General features: G+C 32.6%; 1 protein-coding gene across 1 annotated transcript in view; it reads left to right on the top strand.

Annotated features, from left to right (window-relative positions):
* The window catches only part of LOC107713037 (septin-2), a 30,307-nt gene extending 21,429 nt beyond the window's left edge, over positions 1-8,878 (top strand). The window contains exons 8-9 of the mRNA XM_016518455.1: positions 8,476-8,577; positions 8,671-8,878. Of these exons, the coding sequence (XP_016373941.1) occupies positions 8,476-8,577; positions 8,671-8,820 (252 nt within the window). The 3' untranslated portion in view covers positions 8,821-8,878. The remainder of the gene's footprint in view (positions 1-8,475; positions 8,578-8,670) is intronic.
* The last annotated feature ends 5,198 nt before the right edge of the window (positions 8,879-14,076 follow it).

Consider the following 14,076-nt stretch of genomic DNA (forward strand, 5'->3'; position numbering starts at 1 on the left):
ATATATAATGTAATTTATATTTATGTAATTACCTATATAAATTATGACAGAATAATTTGTCATTTTATTATTTAAATATTTTATATTATATTTTCTGCTCCATTTTCTTTTTTCTTTTTTTTTGCTTTAAAAATATATATAGCAACTTAACTTAAATTTATATATGTATGTGTGTGTGTATATATATATATATATATGAATGGTTTTCAATGTTGTCTCAGACTTTCTGACCTTACTGTCAATGTTTATGATTTTGTGGTCATTGTCTAAACACAGGGTTTTGGTGTTAAACGTGTTTACTGTACAGTGTATGAAACTCTTATTTGTGGTTTGACAGAGCTGTGAGATCACTTTGTTTTCAAGGCCAAGTCTTCATTTGACATTCATCTGATGTCGTTATCATGTCATACTCAACTGCAGAAATAAAAACGGTAAATATCTCATGGTTTGGGTATGTCCGTCTCCACATTCCTCTCTTAAATGAGGGTGTGGTTATTTATTTGTGTTCTCGGGCAGAATGATTGCATCCTGGAATTGCAGCTCACGCACTCCATATAAAACAATAAATATCCAGTACCGGTCACATACGCTTTCAGTGACCATGGCTTGACCTTTATTTAACACTTCAGTTGTTATGTTTTTTTAAGAATAGAGTGGCCATAAGACTTGTACCACCTACAATCCAATCCTCCAATCCTACAGTCCTCTTTGTATCAATCAAATCCTGTTTACATTGAATAAACCTGCTCTCAAAGAAGCGTATACACTTTTAGGTTTTTAATTTAAAGGAAAAATTCACCCAAAAATCTTTTACTTACCCTCATGCCGTTCCTAATCTGTTTCTAAATTCATTTCTTTTTTAGGACACACAATGCATGCTGCACTGGTCTCACTTTTTAATGCAAGTCTTTCAAGCTTCAAAAAGGACACGAAAGTACCATGAAAGTAGTCTAGAGTTGATTAATGATTAAACAATGAATAATTTTATAATGAATCATTTAAACAATGAATAACAACATAAATTTCCATCTGTTCCTCATACAAAGCTATCATACAACTTCAAAAAAAAAACTGAAATATAGTGCATAAATCATATAAAATACTGTTACGGTGCATTTGTGTCCTTCTAAATCTTGAAAGCCTCAGTGACCAGTATAATTCTTCTGGGTTTCCTCTGGTCTTCTGCAAATTAAGGCCTTAAAAAGATCTTAAATTCATAGTAATTTTATTAAACTGAAAAAAAAAAAGAATATCTCCCACAGTATTTTTGTCTTGTTTTCCAATACAAATATCTAAACAGCCTTAAATCAAGATAAGTTTAATTAAAATGCAAGTTAAAATTAAAAGTTTATGCTTAAAATGTGAATGTTTATGTCAATGTATCTTTATGTAAATCTTTAAATTAAGTTGATTTTTTTAACCTTTTTTTGAGCCTTTTCAGTGTGATCAGAAAGTACAGTTATTCCATATTCTAATTAAGGTTTTTTGGGAAAATAAATTAAAAGTGCAAACTTTTTCCCGCTGTTGCTAATGCAACTCATTTACATTTACACGTAGAAATTTTCTGTACCTGGCAACCCTCTACATTGCGAGTAAATCACTCGCATATGCGACTAAATCTTCACTCTGGGCGATTAAATGATGTCTAATATTAGCCAATGGCTAATAAATTCTCAGATTTTACTCGCCAGTGTGTGAGTTGGATGCTGAGTATATGATTAGCACAGATATATTTTCACTCACAGAACACTCTGACTGAGCACTTCAGAGTTTCATTCTCCATCAAGCGATCTGTGATATTTTTCATTTCATCTCAATGGATGCGCATCAAAAGCTGTACCATTTTACAAACATTATATATGTTTGTAAAATGTCATAACTTTATATATATATATATTAGTATAGTATAGTATTGTATTGTATTTCAGTCTGGCGAGTAAACAAAAAAATATACTAGAGAGGGTTGCCTGGTTTTAAAAGGTCTTAAAAAGTCTTAAACTGACCTTCACAAAACCTGTATGGGAAATTGAACTCTGTTCTTCTAAATTTCTTCTAAATTGTCATACAGGTTTGGAAAGACAGCAAGGTAATTAAATAATGACCGTTTTTGGCATGCATTTTTATTTTTTGGGTGAACTGTTTCTTTAAAAAGCATATATTTTCTTTGGCATACCAACATGTGATGCTGATAATGAAATACAAAGATGTTTTCAGCCAGAAAATCAGCTACATTTAAATTCTGCCAATTCTTATCTAATTGTTCATACTTTAATTGTAGCATTGCTGAAGGCCTCCACACACACACATTGACAGGAATTTGCTAGAGTGAGCGTCTCCTCGCATCCCGCTGTTTCAGAGACGCCGGATTAACGTTAGCCCTGGTACCGACACACACACACAGGTCCAAGTAATTGGTCAGTCCTGTTGAGTTTCTTTCAGAATTATATAACACCCCTGTGTGTTTTTGTGCGAATGAAAGGGCTTCACGAGCCGCAGGTAGCCAGCGGTTTCATCCAGACACAAGAGACCACAGTTAAGAACTTCATGGCTTTTCGGTTCAACACACTTTACTGCTGAATAGTGACTTTTAACAGTATTTAATAATTGCTCATACTGTGCTGTTGTGTAATTTTGTTAGTTCCATGAGCCTCAAACAACATCTACACTAAAAACTTAAGTGTTATTGTGTTGAAATACTTGGTGATGGGTTTAAACCGTGTAAAGTCTGTAGGGAGTGGTTGGGTTAAAGGTGCTTATTCATGATGAAACTTGACTGTGTGAAACTACTGTTTTGCTCCCTGAAGTATAAGCTCATAATAATTGGTCTACAGACAGGAAAACTATATTTACCTATATTTTTTTATGTGTTATGTACTTAAATATAGTGCCTGTCCTGTTTGTGACTCCTATTTTTGTGCAAGTGACCAAATGTTTACAAACCTTTTTAGTCTTGCAGATGTTACAGTATGCACATAAAGCACAGGCTGTAATTTAGTCATCTAGAGTTTTTACTTCAAAACCGTAATCAGGTTAATTTTGTTTCTGGCCTAGTGCACTACTTTCCTTTATATTTAAAGCATTTTCAGACTCTCCAAAGGATTGACAGTGTGACAGGACTGTGTTTAGGTGCTGGTATTTACAGATACAATATTTTAACACGTTCAAATTTTTTGTCCCGCCTGTTTGCATTTACATTTCAGTTTTGCGCTGCCCAAATTGCTTTGCGTCACTTGGTATTAAAGTATTAAGGTATTCAAGTGAGTCGTGTTTTTATAGATCCATGCTGTGTTTTGTAAAATTTAACTTAGTTTTTATATTTATAACATACAGCCTAGTTAATTAACGCCGCGACCAAGAGACTGAAGTTTTCCCTGAAAACCACGATTGCAAATTTGACATTTTATACAAGAGTTAAAACGAGTAGTTATTATATTTTAGTTCAATATTTGAATTTGAATTTATTGAAAGGAAATATTGTCAACGTTGACCGTTTTTGCTCTATTTGGTTCATGAAAATAGTTCCAAACAAAGAACACAGCAGAACAGTCGCGCATCTATGAGCAACACACAGTGGTGTTTCGTTATTGAATGATTTGCGCTTTTGAATTTTGAATCATTTGAGTCAATGATTCAGTGGTCCATTCATAAAGACAGGCACTTGCTTCATTCTTGAATGAAGCAGCCGTCTGAACGAATCTTTTGAAGGCATGCTTCGTTAATTAAGACTATCACTTGCTGCCACCTACTGGCGGTTTATTTTCATAGTATCTTTGCATTTTTTCCAACATTTCATATTTGTAGGCTATATTTAAAAAAAAAACTATTTTAAAACACCAAGATCACAACATTATTTATGCTATTATAATTTTGCATTTTTGTGTGCAGTATTAAGTCATATAAAACATTTCCCAACAATTCCCAAAATTGTGGCCAATGAAAATGCTGAGTGGCTAGTAAATTTGGAAAACCACTAGCCACAGTGGCTGTTGAGCAAAAAAGTTAATGTCAAGCCCTGTGCTCAAATAACATTTCTGATTATTATCAATGTCGAAAACAGTTGTTCTGCTTCATATTTTTGTATTGTACATATTTTACAATTATTTGATGAATAGAGAGTTCAAAAGAACAATGTTTATTTGAAATCGAAACCTTTTGTAACATTATTAATGTCTTTACTTTTACTTTTGATCAGTTTAATGCATCCTCGCTAAATAAAAGTATTAATTTTTCCAAAATAAATTTAGAAAATATATCTTTCTTTTTACATGCATGCAGGCAGATTTGGTTGACAGTGTGAATTCAGCTTGATTGAGCACTTGGCTGAAAAGACTCCAACGTCCAGCCCACACGAGCTTCGCCCGTACTCATACCCGCAAATAGTCTTGCTCCACAAACACATGATCACGACTCATAATGCATCCTATGACAAACAAATTACAAGCATAATAGGTGAAACTCACTTCCTTTTTCATTTCGGAGCCATAGAGAAACTCCCGTGCCATTGTTCCAGGCCAGACTCCAGGTGCCTCTGCCAGCCACGTGAACACGCTGCCAATGCAAACACATTTAGCCTCAGAGAAAGACAGGCAGAGCTAATGATTGTGTTGAGGCCTGCGCTGATAAGTCACATCAAGATTCTCAGTGCTGGCAATAAACTGTGGAAAGTCCTTGTTTCCATACACTGTGAAATAACTATTATCAGCATGCAACTGTGTGAAAGGTTCTTGATGTTGTGCTTTTGCATGTTAATATTAACGGTCAAAACCACACAAAAAAAGAGGTTGCATCTATGAATTTGTCCCTTTTTTCAAGACATGTCCCTTATCTTGAAAAAAGGGATGAATTTATAGATATATACATTTTTTGACCGTTAAATTTAGCATCAAAAAGCACAAGACGCATTTTGCATATTGATGTTGGTTGCATAATCATTTTTTTATTTTCTAGTCATTTTATGTGCCTTTGTCATAATCATCATCATTATTATCATTTATTTATTTATTTTTCAGTGGTCAATTGCTTAATATCCAAAATGCTTGAAAACATATTTCATTTGTTTGCTGTGACAACATTGTTAATTTTTGTTTAGTTAAGATTTTTCATTTAATATTTATATTTTAATTGTATCGCAGCTTTATTTCAGTTAACAAAACATAAATGTTAGTTACCATTAACAACAATTTTGAAAGCTGTGTTGCAACAATCTACTGGCTATTGCATTTTGCATTTTGATGCTGGTAATTTTACAGCCAGTGTTATTTTAGTATCATTTAAATACTATTTTTATTTGTATTTTGAATGACCTTTTACCTTTATATTTTCAGTAATTGTATTTTAATTTTTAGTAATTTTATGTGCTTTTGTAATTTTTAAAAAAAATATTTATAAACAGTTTTATTTTTATTTCATTTTTAGTGTTATTTTAGTTAGTCATTTTAGTACTTAAGCTTTTTTCAGTTGGCTGCCAAGTAGGGCTGCACAATTAATCGAATTTCTAATCGCGATTACAATTACGGATGCCACAATTACGTAATCGTTCAAAGCAGCAATTAATCGTTCAAAGTCCACTTATGTTATTCTGTGTGCTTGAGATGTGTTTTTTTTTTCTTTCTACATGTTATCTTAAGGGTTTTTCCATTGTTTTAATTTTAGTTTTAGTATAACACTATAATACCATGCATATTTTTACTTTTTTTATAATTTAAAGAAGAAACCAATCCGATGTATAGTTGACATTTGAGGCTTAATACTATAGAAAAGCACTAAAAGTTTTTCAGTTAGAGTGTTGTCAGCTTGTTTATTTTCATATAAAAATACGGCATGCAGTTGCTTCAAACAATGGTATAAACATCATTCAATGTAAATTGTGATAATCGTAATTACAATTTCAAGGAAATAATCGACAATTATGTTTTTTGTCATAATCGTGCAGCCCTACTGCCAAGGCAACATTTCTAGTTTTTATTTATTTTAAGTTTTTCACTTTATATTTTATTGCAGCTTTATTTCAATTAACAAAAGTGTTTTTTAAATAGTTTAAATTTTTGGTTAGCATAATCAGCACTGATGTTCACATGCCATTTGGCTGTTGTGTGGCAACTGTGTTGCGAATCCACTGACCAGCCGCTTATGAAAATGTCATTTTGCACATTCCCTAATCTGCTTTTCTTGTTTCAATTTTCATGTACAGCCATATCTTAACTCCCTTTCCCGTGCATAAAAGTCTCCATTGTGCCATTTTTCTTTGTTCATTGTGAAGCAATGTGTTTATTTGCCCATTTGGAGATCAAGTCATACAGAATTTCAGTATCTCCACACCCCACACCCCAGATCTGGCACGAATGGGAAAGATGGGCCCTTATAAATCTTGCACGCTTATTCCCTTCTTCATTTGTTCGATATAGTTTGATCAGACGAAGCACATTTATACGGTCATGCACGTGTTTATTTGGACTCAGAACACACAACAGTGACAGACACCCACACAAGCAATAACACGCACAGTCCCGTGCGAGCCGGTCTCGCTGCGGTTCCTCGCTATGAAAACAGGACTAGTCATAACAGGAGGGGGTTTCTGTAAAGCGCAGCGGAGCAGGAGCTGCTCTCCCATTGAAACGCGTCCCCGCTGAGATTACATGAAAGCACTGAGAATGTCAGGAAGAGGCTGCTGGTGGCGTCACTACGTAATGGCATTGTGAATGTGCTTCTTAGAAAAACAGCTTTGAAGTTAGAAAAATAAATCCTAAAGTCTGATCCGCCACAGGTGCTTCGGAAATGCGGCTTTTTTATGTGGTTTTGGCTTAAGCGAGGCTATTTTTCAATCTCATATTCGCTTTAGCAGTTTGTTCTGACACACTGAACTAGGAATATCTCCCAGATAGTTTGCACAGGTTGAGTTTGGTGTTCGGTGGAAATCTTGAAGTGGGGTAAGGTTTTCAGCTCTCTGCCCAAGATCTGTTTCTGGCCTGATCGTATCTGTTATCTGACTTCTTTTGACTCTGACTGGCACCAGACCTGCTACGTGTGGATCCAGTGGTTAGTTTACATTGTGTGATTCATACGATTCCTGTTTTTAGCATCAAAGAGTTTCCTCCGAGCTCTCTGAGAACGGTCCAAATGACAACGTGCTGAGAGAACTTTGGAAGTTCAAGACATGAACTAGTTTCCAGTGTTTTGGAAGAACATTAAGTGCAATTTCTAAACTAAAATGGATTGGTACAGGCATCATAAATCATTGTAGAATTACCTTGTTTTTAGCAATCAGAGCAATTTCATAACAGTTGCTACAAACATGGAACAGCACAGAAATCATAAATCTTTGTAGAATTACCTAGTGAACCTTTAGTGAAGACTTTTTAATGAATTTTGTGCCTATCAAATGGCAAAAATCCACATTTGTATATACATATATATACAGTATATCTACATGTGTAACATAATTTTAAATGAATAATTTTATAAATTAATTATAATTTTAAGTTGTTAATACAAAATAATCTGGATTATTGTATTATTTGTGTTATGTATTATTTGCATGTGTGTAAGAATAAGTTCTATTCATTGCCATTAAAGTGAAATAACTGAACATAAACATAGGAGCCTGAGAAAAATGCTCATTTCAGAAGAAAATGTCAGATGGGACTAAAGAGGCTTTTGCATCTGAACTCTTCATATATATATATATATATATATACAGTATCTCACAGAAGTGAGTACACCCCTCACATTTTTGTAAATATTTTATTATATCTTTTCATGTGACAACACTGAAGAAATGACACTTTGCTACAATGTAAAGTAGTGAGTGTACAGCTTGTATAACAGTGTAAATTTGCTGTCCCCTCAAAATAAATCGACACACAGCCATTAATGTCTAAACCGCTTGCCACAAAAGTGAGTGCACCCCTAAGTGAAAATGTTCAAATTGGGCCCAAAGTGTCAATATTTAGTGTGGCCACATATATAAATGTATATACATCTAAATATTTTCAAAATATATATTGCATGTGTGTGAATGTATACACATAATAAATATACACAGTACACATACATATATCATGTAAGCAAAAACTTTTATTTTGGATGCGATTAATCGCGATTAATCGTTTGACAGCACTAATATATATATATATATACATACACATACTACCAGTCAAAAGTTTTTGAATAGTAAGATTTTTAATGTTTTTTAAAGAATTCTCTTCTGCTCATCAAGCCTGCTTTTATTTGATTGTGAAATATTTTTACTATTTAAAATAACTAATTTCCATTTGAATATATTTTAAAATATAATTTATTTCTTTGATCAAAGCTAAATTTTCAGCAAAAAAGGGAAAATTTTATTTAAGTATAATTAAGATTTTTTTTTTTGCATTCATAATTCTACTGATTCAGTCACACTGGGACGACACAACTCTGAACGTTAAAGTTTATCATTTAAAAAAAAAAAAATGTTTTTCAAATATCTTTTGTCAGATTTTGGATGAGATCAGTGAGCATGGGATCCGGATCTACCAGCTTCCCGACGCTGATTCGGACGAGGATGAAGAATTCAAGGAACAGACGCGTGTCCTAAAGGTCAGAGGTCAAAGTGTTTGAGTTCATTATCAGCACTGCCTGACCGCCTCCCGAAGGCTTTGATTGAAGTTGAAGGAGTGTGTTTGTGTGCAGGCCAGCATCCCGTTCGCAGTGATCGGCTCCAACCAGCTGATAGAGGTGAAGGGGAAGAAGATCCGCGGACGCCTGTACCCGTGGGGGGTGGTGGAGGTGGAAAACCCTGAACACAACGACTTCCTCAAACTGCGCACTATGCTGGTGTGAGTACACACACACATTGAGGTGTCTTAACCTCCTGAGTATGAGAAAAGTGAGAGCAAAGACAGAAAAATAAAACTGTTTACATGACATCTTCCACCCTCTGACCCTTAACTCAACACCATTTCACTGCTGTACCTTCAAGACTTCTAGATATAAATAACCTGTTAAAGTCTTCACATGCCAAATGAGTAATGAGTAAAATTGTGGCTTTGCACAAACACTTTATAGTGAGATAACAAACCGGTAAAAGGGTGAATTGTACAAAAATATTTAATTCCGAAATTATAAGTGTATATATATATATATATATATACAGTATATATATTTTGCATGAAGAACATTAAGCCTATTTTATGACCATTAATACGGACGCATTTTTGTTGCACGTTTTCACTCCAAATTCTCATAAATTTTAGGTAAATGCATGATTTATTTATTCTCACTGATGGTTATGTGTCTCAGTACTGTAATTCAATGAAAAGTGTAATACATTTAAATCAGCATAAAAAGTAAAAATAATAAAATACAAGATACCACCATGGTGCATAAATACTTCAAATAATAATGTTTTAAATAATATAATATTTATTTTAAATAATATGAATTACTTTAGGTTTTTTTGCACTACATTAATGAGAAATTGAAGAAAATGTCACTATAAGAAAACTTTATTGGTGGTAAAATAGGGTTTAATTTCTTTATTCAAAAATATACTTTCTTATTTTATATTATATATATATATATTAAAATGTAAATAATGTATATTTTAAATAATATGAATTAGTGTAGGGTCTTTGTTACCTACATAAATAGGAAATTGAGGAAAATGTGCTTAATTATCTGAATGTAATGTCTCAATAAAAAAACGACTGATGGCAAAATAGGCTTTAAATATATTTGATCAAAAATATAACTTCTTATTTTATGTATATTTATATATTTTTAATAATATGATTGAATGTACGGGTTTCTTGTGCTACATTAATGATAAATTGAGGGAAATGTGCTTAATTGTAACGTCTTATTGAAAAAACTCTATTGGTGGTAAAATATGCTTCAATGTTTTTATGCATAAATTTAATTTCTTATTTCTTTCCTTTGATTTTGGTGTGAAATATGACCTGGATGGTGATGTCTAACGATACAGCTATCTTAAGGCAGTTTTTCTGTGATTTGTTGGCCTGATTTCTCCATTTGTTCTCTAGTGCCCTCTGCTGAAGATACCTGTGTGTTTCTCTCTCTCTCTCTCTCTCTCTGTGTGTGTGTGTGTGTGTGTGCAGAACATACAGAAACACTTGCAATGTAAAGAGTGTTTTTGTTTTTACAGGTTTAATCTACCAAATGTCCCCACAAAGATAGTAAAACCTGAAATCAGCTACATTATGGGGAGCAAGAGGGAAACAGATTAATAAACCTACTAACCAACGTCTTAATATTTAAAAGTGCAAAAAGGGAGAGTTTAAGGGTATGTTTAAAGGATAGAAAATAGCATTAGCTCTCTATAAAAACAACAAACATGAGTGAGTTTTAAGCATCATCTTCAGTGATGTATTTAGAGGAGCAGTTGTATACAGTATGTTCTCTAATTATCATGATTGTTGTGATTAGACCTTGATTAGAGACTGCTGGGTAATTGTGTTTATGTTTCACTACTGTGTTTATGTGTACGTGTCCATCTTGGGTCTTCATGAGGTGTTCCAAAGTCACAATGTTAGAGTTTGTGCTTTAAAGTGTGAAAATACACAAACACACATTTAGCTGGATAAATGTATAATGCATTGAACCAGATGACATGTTATATTACAGTGATATATAAATAAATACAGTAAGAACAGTAATGTTGTGACATTATTACAATTTCAAATAGCTGTTTTCTAATATATTGTAAAATGTAATTTATTTCTGTGATCAAAGCTGAATTTTCAGCATCATTACTCCAGTCTTCAGTGTCACATGATCCTTCAGAAATCATTCTAATATGCTGATTTGCTCCTCAGTTATCAATTATTATCAGTGCTCAATTACTAATAATGGTTCTCAATGTTGCTGTTTAATATTTATGTGGGAAACCAATCTGCGGTGAATGGAAAGTAAAAAAACAGCATTTATTTGAAATAGAAAAATGTATTTACTGTCACTTTTGATCAGTTTAATGCAGAATTGCTGAATAAAAGTACTTTTGTCTTTTTCTTTTTTTAATCATACTTACCCCACTTTTGAATAGTAGTGTGTCACAGTTTCCACAAAAAACATAAAGCGGCACAACTGTTTTTAACACTGATAATAATAATAAGTGCTTCTTGAGCAGCAAATCAGCATATTAGAATGATTTCTGAAGGATCATGTGACACTGAAGACTGGAGTAATGATGCTGAAAATTCAGCTGCGCATCACAGGAATAAATAACATTTTACAATATATATTTAAATAGAAAACAGTTATTCTAGATTGTAATGTTTCACAACATTAATGTTTTACTGTATTTTTGATCAGAGAAATACAACCTTGTGAGACTTCTATTAAAAACATTGGAAAATCTTAATTATTCCAAACATTTTACTGGTATATATATATATATACAAACATGCAGAAACAGTCTCTCTAACTGTTTTTCCTCTCTTGCAGCTGAGACGCATGCAGCAGATGATTGCTCAGATGCAAGCTCAGATGAAGATAAAACCAGGAGACGACTAAGTGTGTTTGTGTGTCTATTTGTGTATTGTGGGAACAGGAAGTGCCATCTGACTGGAGGTTACATTATCCTGCCCATTTCTAAACACTATTTGCTTGTCCAATCCCTCATGTTTATCAGATTAATGGAACGTAATGTTAATGTCGTCTAATTCATATAACCACATCACTATCGCAGCTCCGCCCATACGAATAACCTCAACACTGAAACGAACGGTCCGTTATCATGTCATTTAATCAGTCAGGTTAGATCCTGTTAATAATTTATATCACCGGTAGTCAATCATGGTTTCATTGACAATGTTCAGCATATGTTCACCTGTAGATTGATCAGGGTTTGTGGTCAGCTGGAGACTAGATGTTTTTCTGTGCCAAACACTCTTTTTAAGCTGCTTGGCTTGTACCAGTCATGCATCAGACTGGCATATGTTTACCTGATCACCTCGACAATACTTTATAAAGCATATATATTATACTTTGACTGTGGATGCATGGGATAAAATAAGAGGACGATGCACTGGTAGGATGCACCTGGTCAAGTTTACAATTTTAGAAAATGTACCTGTTCATAATCATCATATAGTCACACAGACATGAATTCATATCAGAGTTTGTTGGACTGGTGTTTGAAAAAGCGGTCGCGCATTAGCACATACAAATTAAAATAAGTAAGTATCACTAACAAATAAACAGATGCTCTCAAATCATGTTTCTTTTAAATGCATTTGAATCTGTATGGCGTTGATTTGAGCTGCGTTGGGCAGCACTTCCCTCTAGTGGACTATATAGAAAAACAACCTGATGTACAATAGAAAGCACATTAAACTACATTTTGCCAGATTGGATCATGAAAATACTAAGACTACAATTGGACAATCTCTTGACATCCTGTTTGCGTTTTGTCAATGATGCGATATCTGATCATCTTTTTGAAAGGGAAATCAGTTAATAAAGTGGCGCCGCAAATATTGTTCACCTTTCTTATTTGGAGAGTGTGAATCTAGTAAAATGACGGTAAAGTTATGTGTTTATTGTGGACGCACTGGTTCAGCTGTTGGTTTTGTATTTTGATTCACAGAAATGCCTTAAAACTCCATTTAGAGACATGGTGCACACATTTCTCTTCTTTTATACTTATATTCTTATGGTTTGGGGATTGTTTTCTATCATTTTTTTATTGCTTGATTTTCACTTTATTTACTACTTAAACATCTACCGCAGTGATCTTTATGTTTCTTGTTTAGCAGCTGGAACATTTATAAGTGTATGTTTTTAAAGTTCATCTAAACGGTACAAGGTCTAAGAAACGGACTAAAACGCACCATCACTGCCTGCACATCGATGTCCGAGTCATTTTACAGCATTGTAGGGAGTTATTTGCTAATTATTAATGTAATGTCTGCTGTAAACACACTGATTTTGTTTTGTTGTATTTGTGGTTCAGCCCACTTATTTTGACTCGGTTATCTCCTGTTTAGGCCTTTTTTAAAGGATTAACACAGTTGCGCGGTACAGTAATGCTTACTTCCCTGTTTTACATGTTCCTTTTTGTATTTGCTCATGTTGAGAAATAAATAACTTTCCGAGTCATTTGTTTTGAACGCTTTAGTTTCCTGCAAGCATAAAGTCTCAGAAATGGTTTTGAAAACATTTCTGTTTGTACACCATAAATAATGTTTTGCTCAACAATGCTTTTTTTCATTCACCATTTTTTGACTAGTTTCATTGACCCTGCAAATTATATGCCTATTCTGATTTATTTATTAAAAAAAAACTATACCAAATATAGTTTTTTTTTTATATATATATACTTAATATAAACTTTTCATTTTTAGACCATTTTAAAATTAGGTGCATTTAAAAAAAAATTTTTAATTAAAACTGAAAAATTAATTGACACACATATAATTAATTATTTTTTACTAAATGTAAACATTTCATTTTTACATAATTTTCAAGGTAAATTTAAAACGTGTTTTTTATTAAATGTAAAATGAATTGACACTAAATATAGCTTATGTTTGAACTAAATGTAAACTTTAGATTTTTAGATAATTTTAAAATTAAGTACATTTAAAATGCATTTTTGAAATGTAAACATTTCATTTTTAGATAATTTTCAAGGTAAATTTAAAATTTGTTTTTATTAAAGAATGTAAAATTAATTGACACCAAAAATGAGCTACATTTAAAATGTTGATTTAATAAAGCAAATTCTTTAATAAAAGCCTTGACTATCATTTGTACTAAGTACTATAAAACTAGATTTAATATGCAAAAAACTACAGATTTAATGTAATTTAATATAATGAAAAGTTTATATATATATATATATTTAACCTTATGTATATTTGTTTGTAATGATTTTAATTTCTGAATATTTTAACCAAGCCGATTTTTATCTTTTCACAATTAAAACATTTTTATTTGCCAAAGTTACATTAAAGGGGTCATATGATGCTGCTAAAAAGAACACTATTTTGTGTATTTGGTGTAATGAAATGTGTTTATGCGGTTTAAAGTAAAAAAAACACATTATTTTCCACATACTGGACATTATTGTTTCGC

The sequence above is a fragment of the Sinocyclocheilus rhinocerous genome, unplaced genomic scaffold, assembly GCF_001515625.1.
Source record: "Sinocyclocheilus rhinocerous isolate Xijiao unplaced genomic scaffold, SAMN03320098_v1.1 scaffold448, whole genome shotgun sequence".
Classification (NCBI taxonomy): domain Eukaryota; kingdom Metazoa; phylum Chordata; class Actinopteri; order Cypriniformes; family Cyprinidae; genus Sinocyclocheilus; species Sinocyclocheilus rhinocerous.